The 17,207-nt window shown below is 30.4% G+C and overlaps 1 protein-coding gene across 2 annotated transcripts; it reads left to right on the top strand.

Moving 5' to 3' along the window:
• The first annotated feature begins 346 nt into the window (after positions 1 to 346).
• On the top strand, positions 347 to 16,672 carry LOC127701316 (phospholipid phosphatase 3-like). Of its 2 annotated transcripts, XM_052205209.1 has the most exons (7): positions 347 to 488; positions 5,680 to 5,831; positions 8,089 to 8,378; positions 8,926 to 8,983; positions 9,612 to 9,788; positions 10,950 to 11,032; positions 14,221 to 14,358. In XM_052205209.1, coding segments are annotated over exons 1-7 (819 nt in total). In that variant the 5' UTR covers positions 347 to 430; the 3' UTR covers positions 14,222 to 14,358. The 2 variants fall into 2 exon arrangements, with proteins under 2 accessions (XP_052061169.1, XP_052061164.1); XM_052205204.1 differs by lacking the exon at positions 10,950 to 11,032 and having other exon boundaries at positions 14,221 to 16,672.
• Positions 16,673 to 17,207: the final 535 nt, after the last annotated feature.

The following is a 17,207-nucleotide window of genomic DNA, read 5'->3' as shown; positions in this document are numbered from 1 at the left end:
CAAAGCCATGGTAAAAAAAGAAAAAAGGCAAACAACAGTCAAAGACTGAGCAACACGAACCCAGAGACATATAAATTATATGTCTCTGACGAACCCCACCAAAAACTGGTTGGATATCTCAGGTGCTCCGAAAGTGTAAGTAAATAAAGAATGATTTGTCACTATGATTATTATTATAAGAATCTAAACCATTTGATTTGGCACAATTGATATTTGAATCAATCTTTTATACAAAAACAACGCGTCTCCAAACTTAATTACACTTTTAATGAATGGCAAATTACTGCAGTTCAACCGGAACAACTGTTCCGTTCCAGATATTAAACACCATTCCGCTAGAGTTGTCTCCCCTCACCAGGTGTCAACCAAAATGTTGTGACAAGTTGGCAGGTTTTATTTCTTGTTTAACAAGGATAGTAATAATAACAATATGGGAAAACAGTCTGTTATTGTACGGTGTTTCATCGATTTCATTTGTCTTTTTATCGGTAGGTATTTGTACCGCTACGTCTGTGAAATTAATAGGTCGAGACCGGTCGCATTGGAAAGTCTGAGAAGTTGTTGAAGGTCTTGCAACTGTATTTAATAGATTATAGAAAATTTATTGAATTTCAAATTAATAAGTGCTATTTAAATCATCACTTGATAAAATATAATCAATAAAATGTTATTTTGAAATTTAAAAAATTGAAAAAATATCTCGTTTAACGGTTGAAATGCATGTATTGGCTATTGCTACATGTATATTCGTTTGGGGAAAAATTCCAATGTCAGATACAAATTTGGAACAAAAAATTTCCAATGATACAATAAACAATAAAGGAAATACAAGTAAGATATCAACACATAGGAGATGACAAAAAGCACATTAAAGACTACACTGTTGTAAAAGCATAAATTAGAAGATTAGATATTTATGTACATGCATGTTTATATTTATAGCAGTTTTTTTCAAAGTCACTTGAATTTCTATCCATAAATGATTGAAAAAATATCATATATATGGTATACTTTTTAATTTTTTTTAATCATTTATGGATAGCAATTCAAGTTACTGTGGTTTTATGTTCAGATTTTACCCCCGTCCCCCTTTTCATTACATTGTATGTATTGGTATATACATGTATGTGTAGAATCCTATTTAGGCTTTTATACACAGTATTGTCAGAGCCCTGTGTTTGATGATCTAGGGTAACATTAGTCCAAATAATTATGAAGTCTTGAAAGGCTATTTTGAATTTTTTTTCTATGATGCCTCCTTCATTGAACATAGGACTAGGAAGGCTTTAAAGAAAAATAGCCTTTCAAGAAGTCATAATTATTTGGACTAGGGTAACGTGACAGATTCGCCTTTAAAAGAGAAGTCAAACAATCTATCAAAGATTCATGTATTCTACATATCTGTGTACATGCTTCAATTGAAAATTTTAATGAAATGACAGTATTGATCACACAGATCAGTTCTAATTTTCAAAGAAACTTATGGTCTGCATTAATTTCAGGGAAAAATTCCTTTAATATTGAGGACACCTTCCTGACATTTAATATTGATTTAGCTTATACTTCCTGGAAAAATATTGAAAATATATATATTTAAGAAATTTAATGTTATTTGAAATAAAAATATGGGTCAGACTGTTCTTTTAAATTTATGCCATTCTATTGGGGAATTCTAAAATAAGAACTATACAAATCATGTATATATATAGAGGATGAAAGAAAAATGACTCTTCTGTTTTCAGTCTATACAAATAAATTTTCAGATCATTACCACTTAAATGTATATCTACATATGTCATCATTATCTTGAGTTTTAAATTTGACATGTTTTAAAAATGAACAATTTTTTATTACATGTACATTGCATTTAAATTCATTCCCTTTAATCTATTTTATGGTCTGTGTGTAGTAAACATTATTTTCCTGTTCTCTAACAAATACATGTAGTTTATTAAATGATAAACAATGTACAAGGAGTATATATACGTTGACTAAATTATTTGTTTACCCTAATTTATATGTTGTACAAGGAGTAATTACTGAATGTAAAATCAGATTTTTTTTTACCTATCGTTTAAATTTGATTTAGAACTGAACAATATCATGACTAATCAGAATTAAACCAGGTATTTCGTAAAATGATTGCATCAAATAAGTGGTTTAATTTTTGAATGGTATATATTTGACTAGATTTTATGGTATTAAATCAATAGGAGTATCAAGAATTTATCATACCATATTATACATGTACAGATATAGCCATAATTGTTTAAATTTGTTCATTTATATGTGTAATTACTACAGTGATTTGAAAATCTATTTCATACAGATTTGTATTTTGTACTACAATGTATTGTGCAAAAATGAAAATTTAGATATGATTAATGAAACCAAATGTATCAAGAGTTTCAAGAGTATCAAGAGTTTATTATGTTCTTCTTTTGTGCAAATTGAATTTCATAATAAGTACACCAAGTTCAAATTGAATACAGGTTCAAGTTATCAATTTTTCAGGTCTACATGGTCTATCTACGTTCACATAATATATAAAAAGGTTAACTTGAATTTATACCAAAAATATTGACAATGCAATAGACTACACTAACACCCAATTCCTCTGCAAAAGGCATGTACTAACAATGAACAACACATGGTACAGAACATGTCTCAAAGAAGATACAAAGAGAACACACCATTAAACATGACACTCTTTAATACAAACATAGAAAAGAACAGGTTGACTGAGTATAGTAATTAACTTTTGATTTTGTTGAATATTTTATAAAATCATAGAATATAAGACTGGTTACATGTATCTATCTTATTCTGTACATGATACAATTATAACCAGAATCAGTGTTGAAGGGGCCAAGCATTTGGCCAAAAGGGGGACCGACAATAATATAAAAAATCTGAAAAAAAGTACCACCAACATACAAAAAAAATTGTCATAAAGGGGAAGGCAAATTTTGTAACCCCCCTGTATCCACCCTGAGAATCTCATAAAAATGTGCATGGTTTGCATCAGTCTGCACCATTAGTCACTAGTCCGATGAACCAGACTAGTAAAATTGTAATCGGACTAGTAAGTTTTTGCAAATATTTGTTCAAACACATAAGAAAATTGTTGGAATATTGGTCTTCAGACTATTAGCTGGAAAAGATTTTGGTGCAGACTGGTGCATTGAATTACAAATGAAATGAAACAAACACCAAATTATGTTTTATGCAATCAATGTTATGTTGGAAAGAGTTCCATATGGCAAAAGTTATTTTGTTCCTTTAGTATTGTGGGAGTGCCATATGGAGTCCTACTCTTGCTATTATTTTAAATGCCTCAAGGCATTGCTATAGATCAACACGGTAATTGCGCAGTTAATTGAATCTGTACATGTAAAGATAAAATTTTCATTGATAAGAAATAAATTCTATAATTTACACCTTGTTTACAAGAAAATTGATTCAAATAGTAAGTAGAATCGTTCATGCATGACTATTAATGACCATATAAGTGTTAAGTTGTCATGTCATCAATCAGTAAAGTGACAGGTAATCCATCATGGTTAACATTGTGGTCTGACCTACATCCTTTTTGGGGAAACGGGGAAGGAAACTGATGTTAAATCACTTATAATGTAAAAAAGAATTAAAAAATACTGTACAGGAAATCACCCATCAAAAACTGAATTGAATTTTATTTATAGAAAATATATTGATAAGGGTTAAACTTTAGCAGTGGCATTGACTGCAGAGTTTGCACAAGGAAGATTTTGTTGCCATAGATTTAGAACAAACAGGTTAAAGAATGAAAAAAAGACATTAATTGAATGAAATGTTTTTTCATGTTTATCAGGATAAGATATAAAAAAAATCACCTTTTAAACATTTTCTTTCACAGGGTCTTCTCAAAATATTGAAACTGTTAAAGCTGAACAGGGACAATTGATTAATTACTGATTTTCAAGACCACTAACATTAATATTCTATGATAAACCAAAAAGTTTGTTCTAATGAATGCTTTATTTGCTAATATTTCCCCAATTTCTCCTTTATAATGCACTGTTTTGCACTTTCTTATTGCACTTTCTTAAAAATTAATTTGTTAAGTCATCATGTTGAAGATGTAATCTTTATCATGTTTTATACATTTTATGTGCTGATTTCTAATTTGTATGAATGAAAAGAAATATGAGGTACACAACAGTAAGACAGTAACCAAACAAACCCAAAGATCAAAATAGTCTAAACAAGGAATTATTTGAATCTTAAGAACAACTTTGAATTCTGGAAAATTAGGAAGAAATGTATGATGGAAACTAACCCAACTAAATAAGGTTAGCCTAATTTGCACATGGATAAGGTCCAGCTTACTTTCATGGATATTTTAGTATAAACAAACTAACCCCTTTTGCCATTTGGGGGTTAAATTCAATGTAGGGGGAGATTTTTGCATTATCATACTGTTGATTGTTGGTGATTCACCAGGCATCCAGGGGCTAACACATTAGACAAAGGAAAGGGACATAATTGTTTAAAATGTTGAATGTACTGGCAAGTGCTGCAAGGCAATTTTTTTAAACTGTAAAATGCCAAAAAATGATATATTTTCCTATCCAAGAGGGGTGTACACCCTTTACACTCCCTGAATTTGCCACTGTGTCTGCAATTTTGTTCTGTTAATTCCATAAGTATCTTATGATTGAGTGTTAACTTAAAATCACAGTTAATTACCTTGTTTTACAGTGATTCACTCTACCAGCAAGAGTGATTTTTCACTCAATTTCCCCTTGATTATACTGTACAATTATTGTTCAGAGATTACTCGCTTTCAAACATTCAGCTGGACGTTGAATAAACATCAACATGCATACTGTGGATTCATTACTTTTGTTGGATACCATGGGTATAGGGGAATCACAAATTTAGATTTTCAACGAATTACTAATTTTCTATAGGTTGCACTTTGTAAACACAACTGTTTCACAAACCACGCCTCTTTTGGGGAGATATATACATGTAATATTCATAGATATTTTGTTTTGTTTACCTACTGGTTCCCGGATATGATCTCTATGTTTCATCTCGTAGAGACATAACTTGGGAATGTTACCAGTAGTAAATACACTTGGATAGCGGCTAAATTGAATTATAAGGAAGACCCAAATTGAAGGGAGGGTTAGTACAGAGTTTTAGCATAAGTTTAAACTGTTAGAAGTTTGAGGCATATAAATGTTGAAAATATGCCGCACAGCCCTATATTTTGACCTTTGAAAAACATAGAAGTGCATATGAACTTTCCATTCTAGGAATGGATATATTTTTTATGAAACTTCATAGTAAAAGTGGCACAGTTTTTGCCGTAAAAGGAGTTCCTATGGGAAATTGCATTGTCTATATTTACAGAAGTGCAACCTATAGGAATATATGCAGACTTTGTGAAAACAATGAAATCAGATATCTATGAAAATGTAAGTTTTCCTCAATCCACATGAATTAATACAAAAAAAAATAATAATAAAGGAATCCACAGTATGATTGAAACCTTTAGAGGGATGCAAAATGAGCTAATAGTAGTTTGAAAAAAACTTTCTCCAAAACATTTTCATGATATTATATTAGTTTTGAATTGTGAAGTAGGTTCAAGAGTGACTACATATATACACCCTCGTTATATTTCAGTTGCCATTCCTATTTTAATAATAAAGATCCATGCCACACCATTTCGGCGAGGATTCTATTGTGATGATGAAAGTCTCATGCACCCACACAAACCTGATACCGTACCAACATGGGTGGTGTGTTTTATAGGGATGTCTGTGCCAATCGTAACAGTAAGTATTGTACTACTGTTACATATTGTTTGTATGAAAAGTGCAAGTATGTATTTATTTGAATGATCAATAATTCAGTGACTATCATGTACTAATAAAAGCATGTACTATGAATTCAGAAATTATTGTGGATTAAAAGGAATTAACCTTTTATAATGATCACTGATCAATTGACAAAAATTGGAGAATTATAAAGGCAATCAATTCTAGGAAATGAGCTCTGCATACACACAATTCAGGAAGAATTTAAAATTAAGAGCAGTTTAATGTGACATTAATCCTGTTAGATTTTTATTGAAAGAAAAGCATGGCAAACATTTCTAAATCTACAATAGTATTTAAATAGGTGATGAGTTTATCACTGCTTCCATATTTACAGTAAATATTGGCACAAATTATAAGTGCAGTTCTTGCGCACAATGCAGGGTGATATGTATTTGAATCCTGCTAAGCATACCATTTGCCTGTCAACACTTTGTACAATAAGTCTAATTTGCTATACCATTTGCCTGTCAACACACACATCGTACAATAAGACTTATTTGCTATACCATTTGCCTGTCAACACTTTGTACAATAAGACTAATTTGCTAAACCATTTGCCTGTCAACACTTTGTACAATAAGTCTAATTTGCTATACCATTTGCCTGTCAACACACACATCGTACAATAAGACTTATTTGCTATACCATTTGCCTGTCAACACTTTGTACAATAAGACTAATTTGCTATACCATTTGCCTGTCAACACTTTGTACAATAAGTCTAATTTGCTATACCATTTGCCTGACGACACTTCGTAAAATAAGACTAATTTGCTATACCATTTGCCTGTCAACACTTTGTACAATAAGACTAATTTGCTATACCATTTGCCTGTCGACACTTCGTAAAATAAGACTAATTTGCTATACCATTTGCCTGTTGACACTTTGTACAATAAGTCTAATTTGCTATACCATTTGCCTGTCGACACTTCGTAAAATAAGACTAATTTGCTATACCATTTGCCTGTCAACACTTCGTACAATAAGACTAATTTGCTATACCATTTGCCTGTCAACACTTCGTACAATAAGTCTAATTTGCTATAACATTTGCCTGTCAACACTTTGTACAATAAGTCTAATTTGCTATAACATTTGCCTGTCAACACTTTATACAATAAGTCTAATTTGCTATACCATTTGCCTGTCAACACTTTATACAATAAGTCTAATTTGCGATACCATTTGCCTGTCAACACTTCGTACAATAAGTCTAATTTGCTATAACATTTGCCTGTCAACACTTTGTACAATAAGTCTAATTTGCTATACCATTTGCCTGTCAACACTTCGTATAATAAGTCTAATTTGCTATAACCATTTGCCTGTCAACACTTCGTACAATTAGTCTTATTTGCTATAACCAATTTTAACACAAAATTAGGATTGACAGAATAAAGCTCCCTTTGATTTAAAATTTTTTATCTTTGTTGTTCAAGAGTTACAGGATTTTATCCGTTACATTTAAGGCAATTTTTCACATATTGTGCACAAACTCTAGTATTCCTAGATTGATTTCCTCAAAACTTTATATAATTGTTGGGATTGATAGAAAGAAGCTCTTTTTCAATTTTAAAAAAAATTTCTGTCTGTAGTTCCAAAAATTATAATCTTAAAGTTTTTTGTTTGCTACTGATGCGGATCTATTTCACATCCCTTGACACTCAAATGAAATCCTCTACCGCAATTAAAAGTAACAAACAGTGTGCATGCAAGAAAGAGTATTTTATCTCATCCTATTGCCCCTTTCTCAAATACACAGCACAGACAAATTTGAATTCATATGTTTAAGTCGGGGGCAGATCAAGACATTTTTAAAAGGGGGGTTCCAACCATATACACACTTGTCCCCATTCAAAAGCATTGATCGGCAAAAAAAAAGGGGGGTTCCAACTACCCGGAAATCCCCCCACTGGATCCTCCACTGTTTAAAATGTATTCATGATTGATTAATTAACATTGTATTTTATCTCATCCTATTGCCCTTTTCTCAAATACACAGCACAGACAAATTTGAATTCATATGTTTAAGTCAGGGGCGGATCCAGACATTTTTAAAAGGGGGTTCCAACCATATACACACTTGTCCCCATTCAAAAGCATTGATTGTCAAAAAAAAGGGGGGTTCCAACTACCCAGAAATCCCCCCACTGGATCCTCCACTGTTTAAAATGTATTTATGATTGATTAATTAACATTGTATTTTCAGATTATTATAACAGAGGGCATTCATTTATCTGTGTTTAAAAGAGACTGTAGCAGTGCACTCAAAAACAAGCCATATATCAAAACTCTTTATCGAGGGATTAGTGCATTTCTTTTTGGTTGTGCCGTCGTACAGTTGACAACAGATATCGCTAAGTATAGTTTGGGCAGACTACGCCCACACTATCTGTCTTTATGCAAACCAGCAATTTTATCAAATTGTTCTACAAAAACAGGCTACATTGAAATACATGATTGTACAAGTACAGATACAGATGCTTTACAAGAAGCCAGGTAAGACTATTGATCAAAGCAAGTGTAAAGTGTAATGGCTTTGGCATCACAACAAAGTGAGTCCAAACCACTATTTATGAGATGGGAAATTGAAAACTGACAATAGATTATGGATTTAAAAAAGTTGGTAGCTTCATGCATCTTAAGTAAAGTGCATTGCTTGCACGTAGTAACATATATTTGTTTTACAATGATATTGTTGCAAGATCGTTTAGTTGCCTCTAATGGTATTTCTTGCTACTTGTTACATGCATTGTCTAATTTTTATCGATTGCAGGAGAACCGGGTATATTGGAAAAGTATTGATGGAGTCTTATACAAAGACTGTCAGTCATTACCTCACAATTAAATGCATAAAGATTAAACTACACTTTCACTGACAAAAATGCTGTATTTTTACTTTTTTTGACATAGGATATTTGTAAACATTAGTGAGATGTCTGCTAGCAGATGTTACTAAGTAACCAAATTTAAGTTGAATATATAATGATAAATCCAGTGTAAAATTTCACAGAACATACATTTATATTTTTTTTTCATTATACAGATTATCTTTTCCATCAGGACACACTTCCTTTGCCTTCTTCTGTATGTTATATCTGGTGGTAAGTTATTCTGCTAAATTAAATACATCTTACAATATACACTTATCTTGTTTGACCCCAAAAAAATATTGTCTTGAACAAGAGGGTCGGATAACATAATATCCATCCTGATGATATGAAGTTGAAGGGTACTGAAAGTAATTGGACACCACAAAAAGGAGCTGGTTTGCTTTTATGCCACAATAAGTAAAGGACACAGTGAAGAATAAAGACATCACAAATCATAATTCCAAAAGCTTTACTACAATAGTTCAGCCTCTCCTTTTGCAAAATGTAACTACCAAAATTCATGACCAGCAATTACTTTTACTCATAATAAAGATATTTGTGAAGAGTGCTGCAAATCTTGATTGGCAAAAAAACCTGTTACATTTTGACATGAGAGTTCCATTAGATTTAAAGTGAAATAGGCAAAAATGTTTAATATGATGGATAAATAAAAAGTATGGAAATATCATCATTTTGATGAAGAAAAGATTACCAGATACATGTTAATGAGCAAAAGATCTTGGAAAGTCAAGATAAAATAATGGACTAGTGCTATATTTACTATAGTGATTTTTTTTATTTGCATATCTTTCTCCACTTTCAATATTATTAAGTGTAGTGACTAGAGTTTTTATTTTAGGTGTATTTACAAATAAAATTTAAGTGGCGGAAGTGTTGGTTGGTTAGACCATTTTTACAGTTGGTGGCTTTTTTCCTGGCCTACTACACAGCCCTGACTAGGATATCAGACTACATGCATCATTGGAGTGATGTGTTAGGGGGTGCTATCTTAGGAGTCATTGTATGTTTCTTTACAGTAAGTATTTGTGAGGAGAGATTTCAAATTTATTTTTGTCTGTATACAATGTAAATGATTTAATTTATATTAGCATTTGCATGTTGTTTTTACAAAAGTTAAAAGTAGGGTTAAGATTTATACTGGCATTCATCAAAACAACCATGTGTTTTGTGTGATGCTCCAACATATGTTTTGCTCACATGACCAATAAGCCTTAAAAAGCAAGTGTGACCTTCAAGTATTTACATCACATGATAACTTATCACAAGGTTTTTTGATGGCAAAAATATTTGATACCACATCAATAATTTAAATACTCCCGTTGTCTTTGATGGTAGTTAAATTCTATTACAACATGGTCTCAAAATCACATGAATTAATGTCCTATTTTGGTTTGATTCCCAATTATATATGCACACATTAATCTGAATCAACAATAGTTTGATCCGCATTTAAGTAATCTATAACATTGCATAATGTTTAATAATTGAAAAAGATATAATATGGTAATGCCCTTTAGGATGGTGTATAGTTTAACTCTTATTTATTTATTTACTGCTATTAACCAACGGAAAATAGTACTTTAAAAAATTCCTTTAAAAATATGAAAAATTAATTCATTAAACAATTAGAATAAGATTTGGCATGAATGCATCTAAAATTGCACCCCTCTTATTAGTTCTTAATAACACCAGTTCTAATCAAGAATGGCCTACACTTCTGTAATCTTTTTTTCATGGGACTTTTTAAGCATTTACATTTTGGAAACTCTTATCAAGACCAATGCTACATTTCAATTTTTTTAATTCTGGTCATGCAAGCATAGTTTTCATTCTGAAAAAGGTTGTTTTAGTAGATTTTTTTTTCTTGCACAGATTTGTATCATCTTTTTTATCTGCAGTATTAAAAAAACTGACCAAAGTTCAATTTAAAATGAAGATTAATTGAATTTTAAAGTCAAAATATGCTAATCAATATATTTTAGTTTTTTTAACATAAATTTTACATTATTTATCGTTTTCCTACTGCTAAAAATATAATTGCTTGTACAATTTCACATGACTATAACATTTGCAAAAAAGTATATTATAACCGTATTAGAGACTTCTTCATTTCTTCCAGCATACACAATAAATTTTGTTATTGAAAGCTGCTCTCATTTCATAATTTGGTTTTCAGCTAATATCATTTCCTATATGGAAGTGGAAAATGAGAACAAATAACAGAAAAAGATCTGATTCATATTCCTATGAAATTGTTTGGTAATACTTTATAAATATTATGAACAGCCTTTCATAATCCACCTGAATTAAAATGATGCACATTGAACTAACCAGGAAGTAGTTTATCACTTGTAGCTTATTCCCCAACTGCTTTGATACTAATATTGTCAGCTTTAGTTATTCTACATAAATTGTTAACAAGTGAGTGATCTAGTCATATGTATTGTATATCAAATAGATTATATTCGGCTGGGAGGGGGGGGGGCATATTTTTCATTCAACATGCTTTTTAATTGACTAGACAATCCTTTTCCTTTTACAAATTTTGGTCAACATCTGTTAGTTCAGTGTGTCCTACAATTTCTATGCACTTGGTTCTCACCTTATAACTGGCTATCGGTACAGCTGATCCTATAGGATCTGTTTTCCTTATTGCTATTAAAAACAATTGTGGTTTTGGCTATCGTTTACTGCAAATTTTTGTCTGCCTTTCCCATTGCTATTGTAATAAAATGGATTTTGTAATTGTGCATAAGGATTATGAACTATGTTACCTATTGCATCTACCATAGTGATAACCCTTAATAAGTTCAACAATATATCAACTTTTGAAATAATAAGAACATAATTGTATTTATTAATCTATTTTAAGAATCTGCTTATATGCAAATTTATGAAACCAATTTTTTTTTAAACTTAAATTATTTATTAACACTTTGAAAATTTTATGAATATATTATTAATTAAACTGTTTGAAATGTCTCATCACCTTCTGTTGATTCATAATTATTCGTTGATTATTAATTTTTCGCGGATTTCATCAGTACAGGGTAGCCTCAAATTTCAAAGTCAACAAAACACAAATTTTCTGCAGGAATATACATGTATGCAGACTTTGGCAAAACAAAGGAATCAAATGTCCACGAAAATGCTAGTGTTCCTCAATCCAAGAAAATTTGTACCCATGAAAATAAATGAATTCACAGTTTTTAGTCCCCTACCGACGAAGTCGAAGGGGACTTTAGGTTTGCACTCCGTCTGTCTGTCTGTCTGTCTGGCAAATCAGTTTTCCACATTTTTTTTCTTCATGCTTGGAGATATTGATTTGATATTTGGTGTATTGTTTAATCATGACAAGTTACAGATCAAGTTCAAATTTTGTTCCGGTCTGATGATTTTGTGCAGAGTTATGGTCCTTTGACTTAGAAAATTCACTAAAAAAATCAGTTTTCCGCACTTTTTGTTGTCATTCTTGAAGATATTGATTTGATAAGTGGTACATAGTTTTATCATGACAAGTTACAGTTTAAGTGTGAATTTTGTTCTGGTCTGATGATTTTGTGCAGAGTTATGGTCCTTGAACTTAGAAAATTCACTCAAATAATCAGTTTTTCGCACTTTTTTTTTGTCATACTTCAAGATATTGATTTGATGATTGATTTATAGTTTTATCATGACAAGTTACAGATCAAGTTCCAATTTTTGTCCGGTCTAATGATTTTGTGCAGAGTTATGGTCCTTGGACTTAGAAAATTAACTCAAATAATCAGTTTTCCTCATTTTTTGTCGTCATGCTTGAAGATATTGATTTGATAATTGGTATATAGTTTTATCATGACAAATTACAGACCAAGTTCGAATTTTGTTCCGGTCTGATGATTTTGTGCAGAGTTATGGTACTTGGACTTAGAAAATTCACTCAAATAATCAATTTTCCACATTTTTTTTGGTCATGCTTGAAGATATTGATTTGATATTTGTTATAAAGTTTACACCATGACAAGTTATAGATCAAGTTAGCATTTTGTTCAAGTACAATGAATTTTTAACCGGTAGGGGACTATGAATTGCCAGACAATACTCACAGAATGCTTGTTTATAAATCATATTATCACCTACAATCTCCTGTTGTTAATTCATAGATTTAGAATGTGTGTAATAGTAGATTTAAATGCAAAAATGTCATTTGAGTAAAAGATGCATGACTAATGATGAATAGAAAATAAATGTGAGTTTGAAATAAAATGTTTGCAACATACATTGCTGCATTTATTTTTTCTGAAATTACTGTGGTTTGATCTACTTCTTTGCATTTATAATCCAATATCTCTTGTACAAGACTGAAATGTTATGTGTTTGGCCGTGGCATGTCTTTATAAATCTAGATAATCTTAATATGTCTGTAGATATTTAAATTTATAGTTGCATAAATAACTGTGAACGATTGTTAAAGAGCTTGACATCTTGTATGGACTTCTGTCTATTGTTCAAGACTGTCTGTTAATGGTTTATGTTTTTTTTTTTTTATAATTGTTGGGTTGCTGTCTCATTGATTTATACTTAACCTCTCATTCTATGTATATTCAGTATGTTAGAGGTCACTATGATATGATTTGTCTGCTGGATAAATAACATTTAATCAAATATACTAATTACATGCTTGTCCTCAAAATTTCAGAGTTTGTATAAAAAATCCAATGTATTATTGTATACAAAATTTTAACTGGTGTATTAATAGCAATCATATGTTTAATTATTGTATTGATATTTTATATTTCTACATTTATAATTTAGAGTTCACATCCACTACCTAATGAAGTTGATTGTATTATGGTTTATCTCTCTATCCATTTGTATGAACCTTTCATTCGTTTATGAAGTGAAATTTTAAATTTGTGAAACCTGAATGTTCAGAATAGGTTAATATATGTTATTATACAGTATTACTGCATGTTAAAATGCCAGCTTTTTATTGGTTAACAAGGGTAACATTCTACTCTAGCACATGGCTAACAAAAATGTTTCTGGAATAACCATCATCAGCTAAGGTGTATGTATATCTGACAGGAGTCAACCTACCTTGACCTAATTTTCATGGTTAGTTGGTTAATGTTATGGTTTCTTGATATAAGCATTAGAACCATTATCAAAAAGACTGTTTATGTACTACTGTAAGTTCAGAAATAATTGTGTGCATTTATTATCGCAGATCAACGTGACAGACCAAAATTTGGGAATAATTATTGTGATTACAGGAAAAGCTGGATACAAATATATGTGCCAGATTTCTGAATGTGAGTTCTTATTATTGTGATACTCACCCAGTGGTATTATTCCCAATTATAAAAAACCTTGCAATAATTTCTGAATTTACAGTACCGGTATTCAGTTATAATTAATTTAAAAGAATGCAAGACATTTCAGCTTTTATACTCTTTTCTTTGCAGATATACCTCATATCAGATCTACCGAAGGTGTGTGAAAAAACTGCAGCATTTGCTACAAGTTCTGGGCTTCCTCTGTATAAGTCTACACGAAATGATGACCATTGTGAATCATCGTCCAACTCATCAACTGTTCCCAGCAATGGTGGTGTCTCGATTACATCACCTAACAACTGATGGAATTGGTGATGAGAAGCAAAGATATCAGCACCATACCAGTGATTGTATATAGTCAATAATTTAATTTATAAATAAAATGTTAATTATATAAAGTGTATTACTTCAAAATTCTGTAAAATAGTAAGCTATCAGGGAATGTTTTGTTAAGAGTCTTTCAATGTGTATTGTGATAAGTCTACTTGTTGAATATGCTGCTCATTCTTTGAATGAACAAAATGGAGTTATGTGTTTTCCAGTGTATTACTGCTTGTTTGACAATATGTCTTTATAACACCAATACATGCAAACTAGGTAAACGTGCATTTTGTTTTTGAATGGCTGTGTTTTATGGATTTATTTTTAAGTAATATAAAAAAAAACATGCTGTTTGTTGTAAATTAAGACATTAAAAATGTTATTTTAATTTTGTAATTTTAGTTTAAAAAATGTTCATATGAAATATGATATTGTATAATGCAGAATACTTTCTGCAAAGATAATTTAATGGGAGGTAACTCTATATTTTTGTCATTTTTTTTTTTACTGTCTTACTTTGAAGTAATTGTCTGATATCAACAATTTTAATTGGATGACTTCATATTTTGAGGATGTAGAATCTATGATATACCTGTTGGAATACTATGCACAAATATAGATAGGGTTTCCATTTATCAAAAATTTCATTTAACAGGCATGATTTAGCAATTGCATTTATAGGAATAACAATTATGTATTTTAGTACTTGCTGACATCAATCTTAGATTTATAGTCTGTAATTTCTGTTTTCAGAAAGCGCATTTTGCAACAGTAAAATCAACAATGACACCAGAAAGTATAAAAATAGAGCACAGTTGCTCCTTAAATAGTTCAGATATTGTGATTTTTTCTGGCCTTGACATAATATTGAAAGTTTTAACATAGGATTGCTGTTAGTGGCATTGTTTTTTTTAAAGTTTTTGATTTTGTCAGTTTATCTAGATATTCAACAACTAAGATAAAAACTATTAATTCCAGTGAGAGAGAAATTATTTAAAAGGAAGAACATCATGACAGCGTTAATAAAGCACCTTTCCTGATTTATTCTCAACAGGGCAAGTAAAGTCAAAAGTTTTGAAGCCAAAGATGTATTTACAAATGGATTTGTGGCTGAAATACCTCAGGTGATGTAAAAATGAAAGGCAAAACTGTACCTAGGGTGGTTTTGCCTGAGAAAGTTACAACTTTGGGTTTTTTAAAAATATAAAATGAAGAAATTAAAAAATTATTAGAGGGCATGGTGAAAATGTAAGTATTCTGCATGGATTTTCATGTGTTTTTACTATTGTCTTCATGTAGAAATTAATTATGCAATCTTGTATATTTCCTAACTGTGACTAACAAAGTCAAGTTACATTAAATGCTTGTTCCAGTTATTTTTTAATATAGGGTTAAACAACCTGTATCAAACAATGGGTTTTAGCAATCACTTGAGATACAATTTTTTTAAAGTTCATGTAAACATACTTTGAAATGTGTTGTATCATTTCAGTTTTATTTTGATTTAATTTGTATTGATAATGATTTTAATTATGAATCAAAGTTTCTGTTATACTATGCAAGTGTATATAAAATCACTATTTTTTCATATTCTCAAAGCAATAAATATATAAAGCTTCAATTAGGAATTGCATGCTACTTTTAATAATTTTATAGGGGTGTAAATGCATTAACAAAAGCACATTTTCCACGGAATAGCTTCATATTAAAAATGTGTTCATGATCATCACTTTTACAACCCTATAAGATTGTAAAAAGAAGCATGCAATTCTTATAAATACATTTTTATGCTACAACCATGAAATTAAGAGTTATATCAAACTTTTCGTTTGTTTTTTTAATGCATTATTTTAACATTGTCACGGATAGCACATGCAGTCATAGCTAGTGTATTTTATATGGAAATAAAATATGATATTGGAGTGCTTCTTGATTGTTGTCTACCAATCAAAATTACAGATTCTAATGAAACATACATTTAATGTAATTGTTATAATATATCTATTTACATTTGTTTACTATTGAAAATATTGACAGTATTTAATTCTATCCCATTGAATGGAGTAAATCAAATTAATTGTTATAGTTTTTGTGTGTGTGTTAATTTATAAGCAGAATTTCATTTATAACGTTGTCATGTTAAAGAAAATACGCTGCCACACAATGTGCTGTTTTTTATTTGTGGATGCAAAATTGTGTAGTTAATAGCTGAATTTATGTTGAGTTTTTGAATTAGTGGTTTAAGCTTTCATATATCTTAGATAAATGAAAAGAGGAGGAGGGTCACTTTAATTAATGTGAAAATAATTTATTAATTCACTCATATTAAATCTATATTCTAAAAGTAAAATAATGAAATTTCAGTTGCATGACTTTTATTCACTGTCGAGATTAAGTCGAGTCTTGTCACAAAAATGTGATTTACAAGGACAGTACAACCTCTTAAAGGTAAAAATTTGAGACATTATCTTAAAAAACTCATACATTACCATATACCTTTTAGCAAAACTGACAACCACCAAATTTGTATGTAATTGAAAACTGTATATCCCTGCTGTTTAAGGATGATTGTAATAAAAGTCATATTAAAATATCTAGACTTATAGAAAGCATTGCTTCTCAAATGAGTGACCCTTGGCTCATTTTGTTGTATATTCATGATTTTATATCATATATGAATGCCATTCGACCTTTTTGTACTTAAAAAAAACCCACAGTATTTCAGATAAAAAACAAATACCCACCAATACTGTATAGGATCGTAATTATATAATGTTTAAAATGAAAGTACATTG

This window comes from Mytilus californianus, unplaced genomic scaffold (assembly GCF_021869535.1).
Source record: "Mytilus californianus isolate M0D057914Y unplaced genomic scaffold, xbMytCali1.0.p SCAF_1, whole genome shotgun sequence".
In the NCBI taxonomy this organism is placed as follows: Eukaryota; Metazoa; Mollusca; class Bivalvia; order Mytilida; family Mytilidae; genus Mytilus; species Mytilus californianus.
Note: the sequence above shows the minus strand (reverse complement) of the source record. Positions and strands in the feature narration are given on the sequence as shown.

What these genes read in the sequence shown, in the direction of transcription:
- LOC127701316 (XM_052205204.1), top strand. Translation starts at nt 431, where the DNA reads ATGGGAAAACAGTCTGTTATTGTACGGTGTTTCATCGATTTCATTTGT. An exon ending in TGTCTGTGCCAATCGTAACA is followed by an intron (nt 5,832 to 8,088) that starts GTAAGTATTGTA and finishes TTGTATTTTCAG; the next exon opens with ATTATTATAACAGAGGGCAT. An exon ending in TCTGTATGTTATATCTGGTG is followed by an intron (nt 8,984 to 9,611) that starts GTAAGTTATTCT and finishes TTTTTATTTTAG; the next exon opens with GTGTATTTACAAATAAAATT.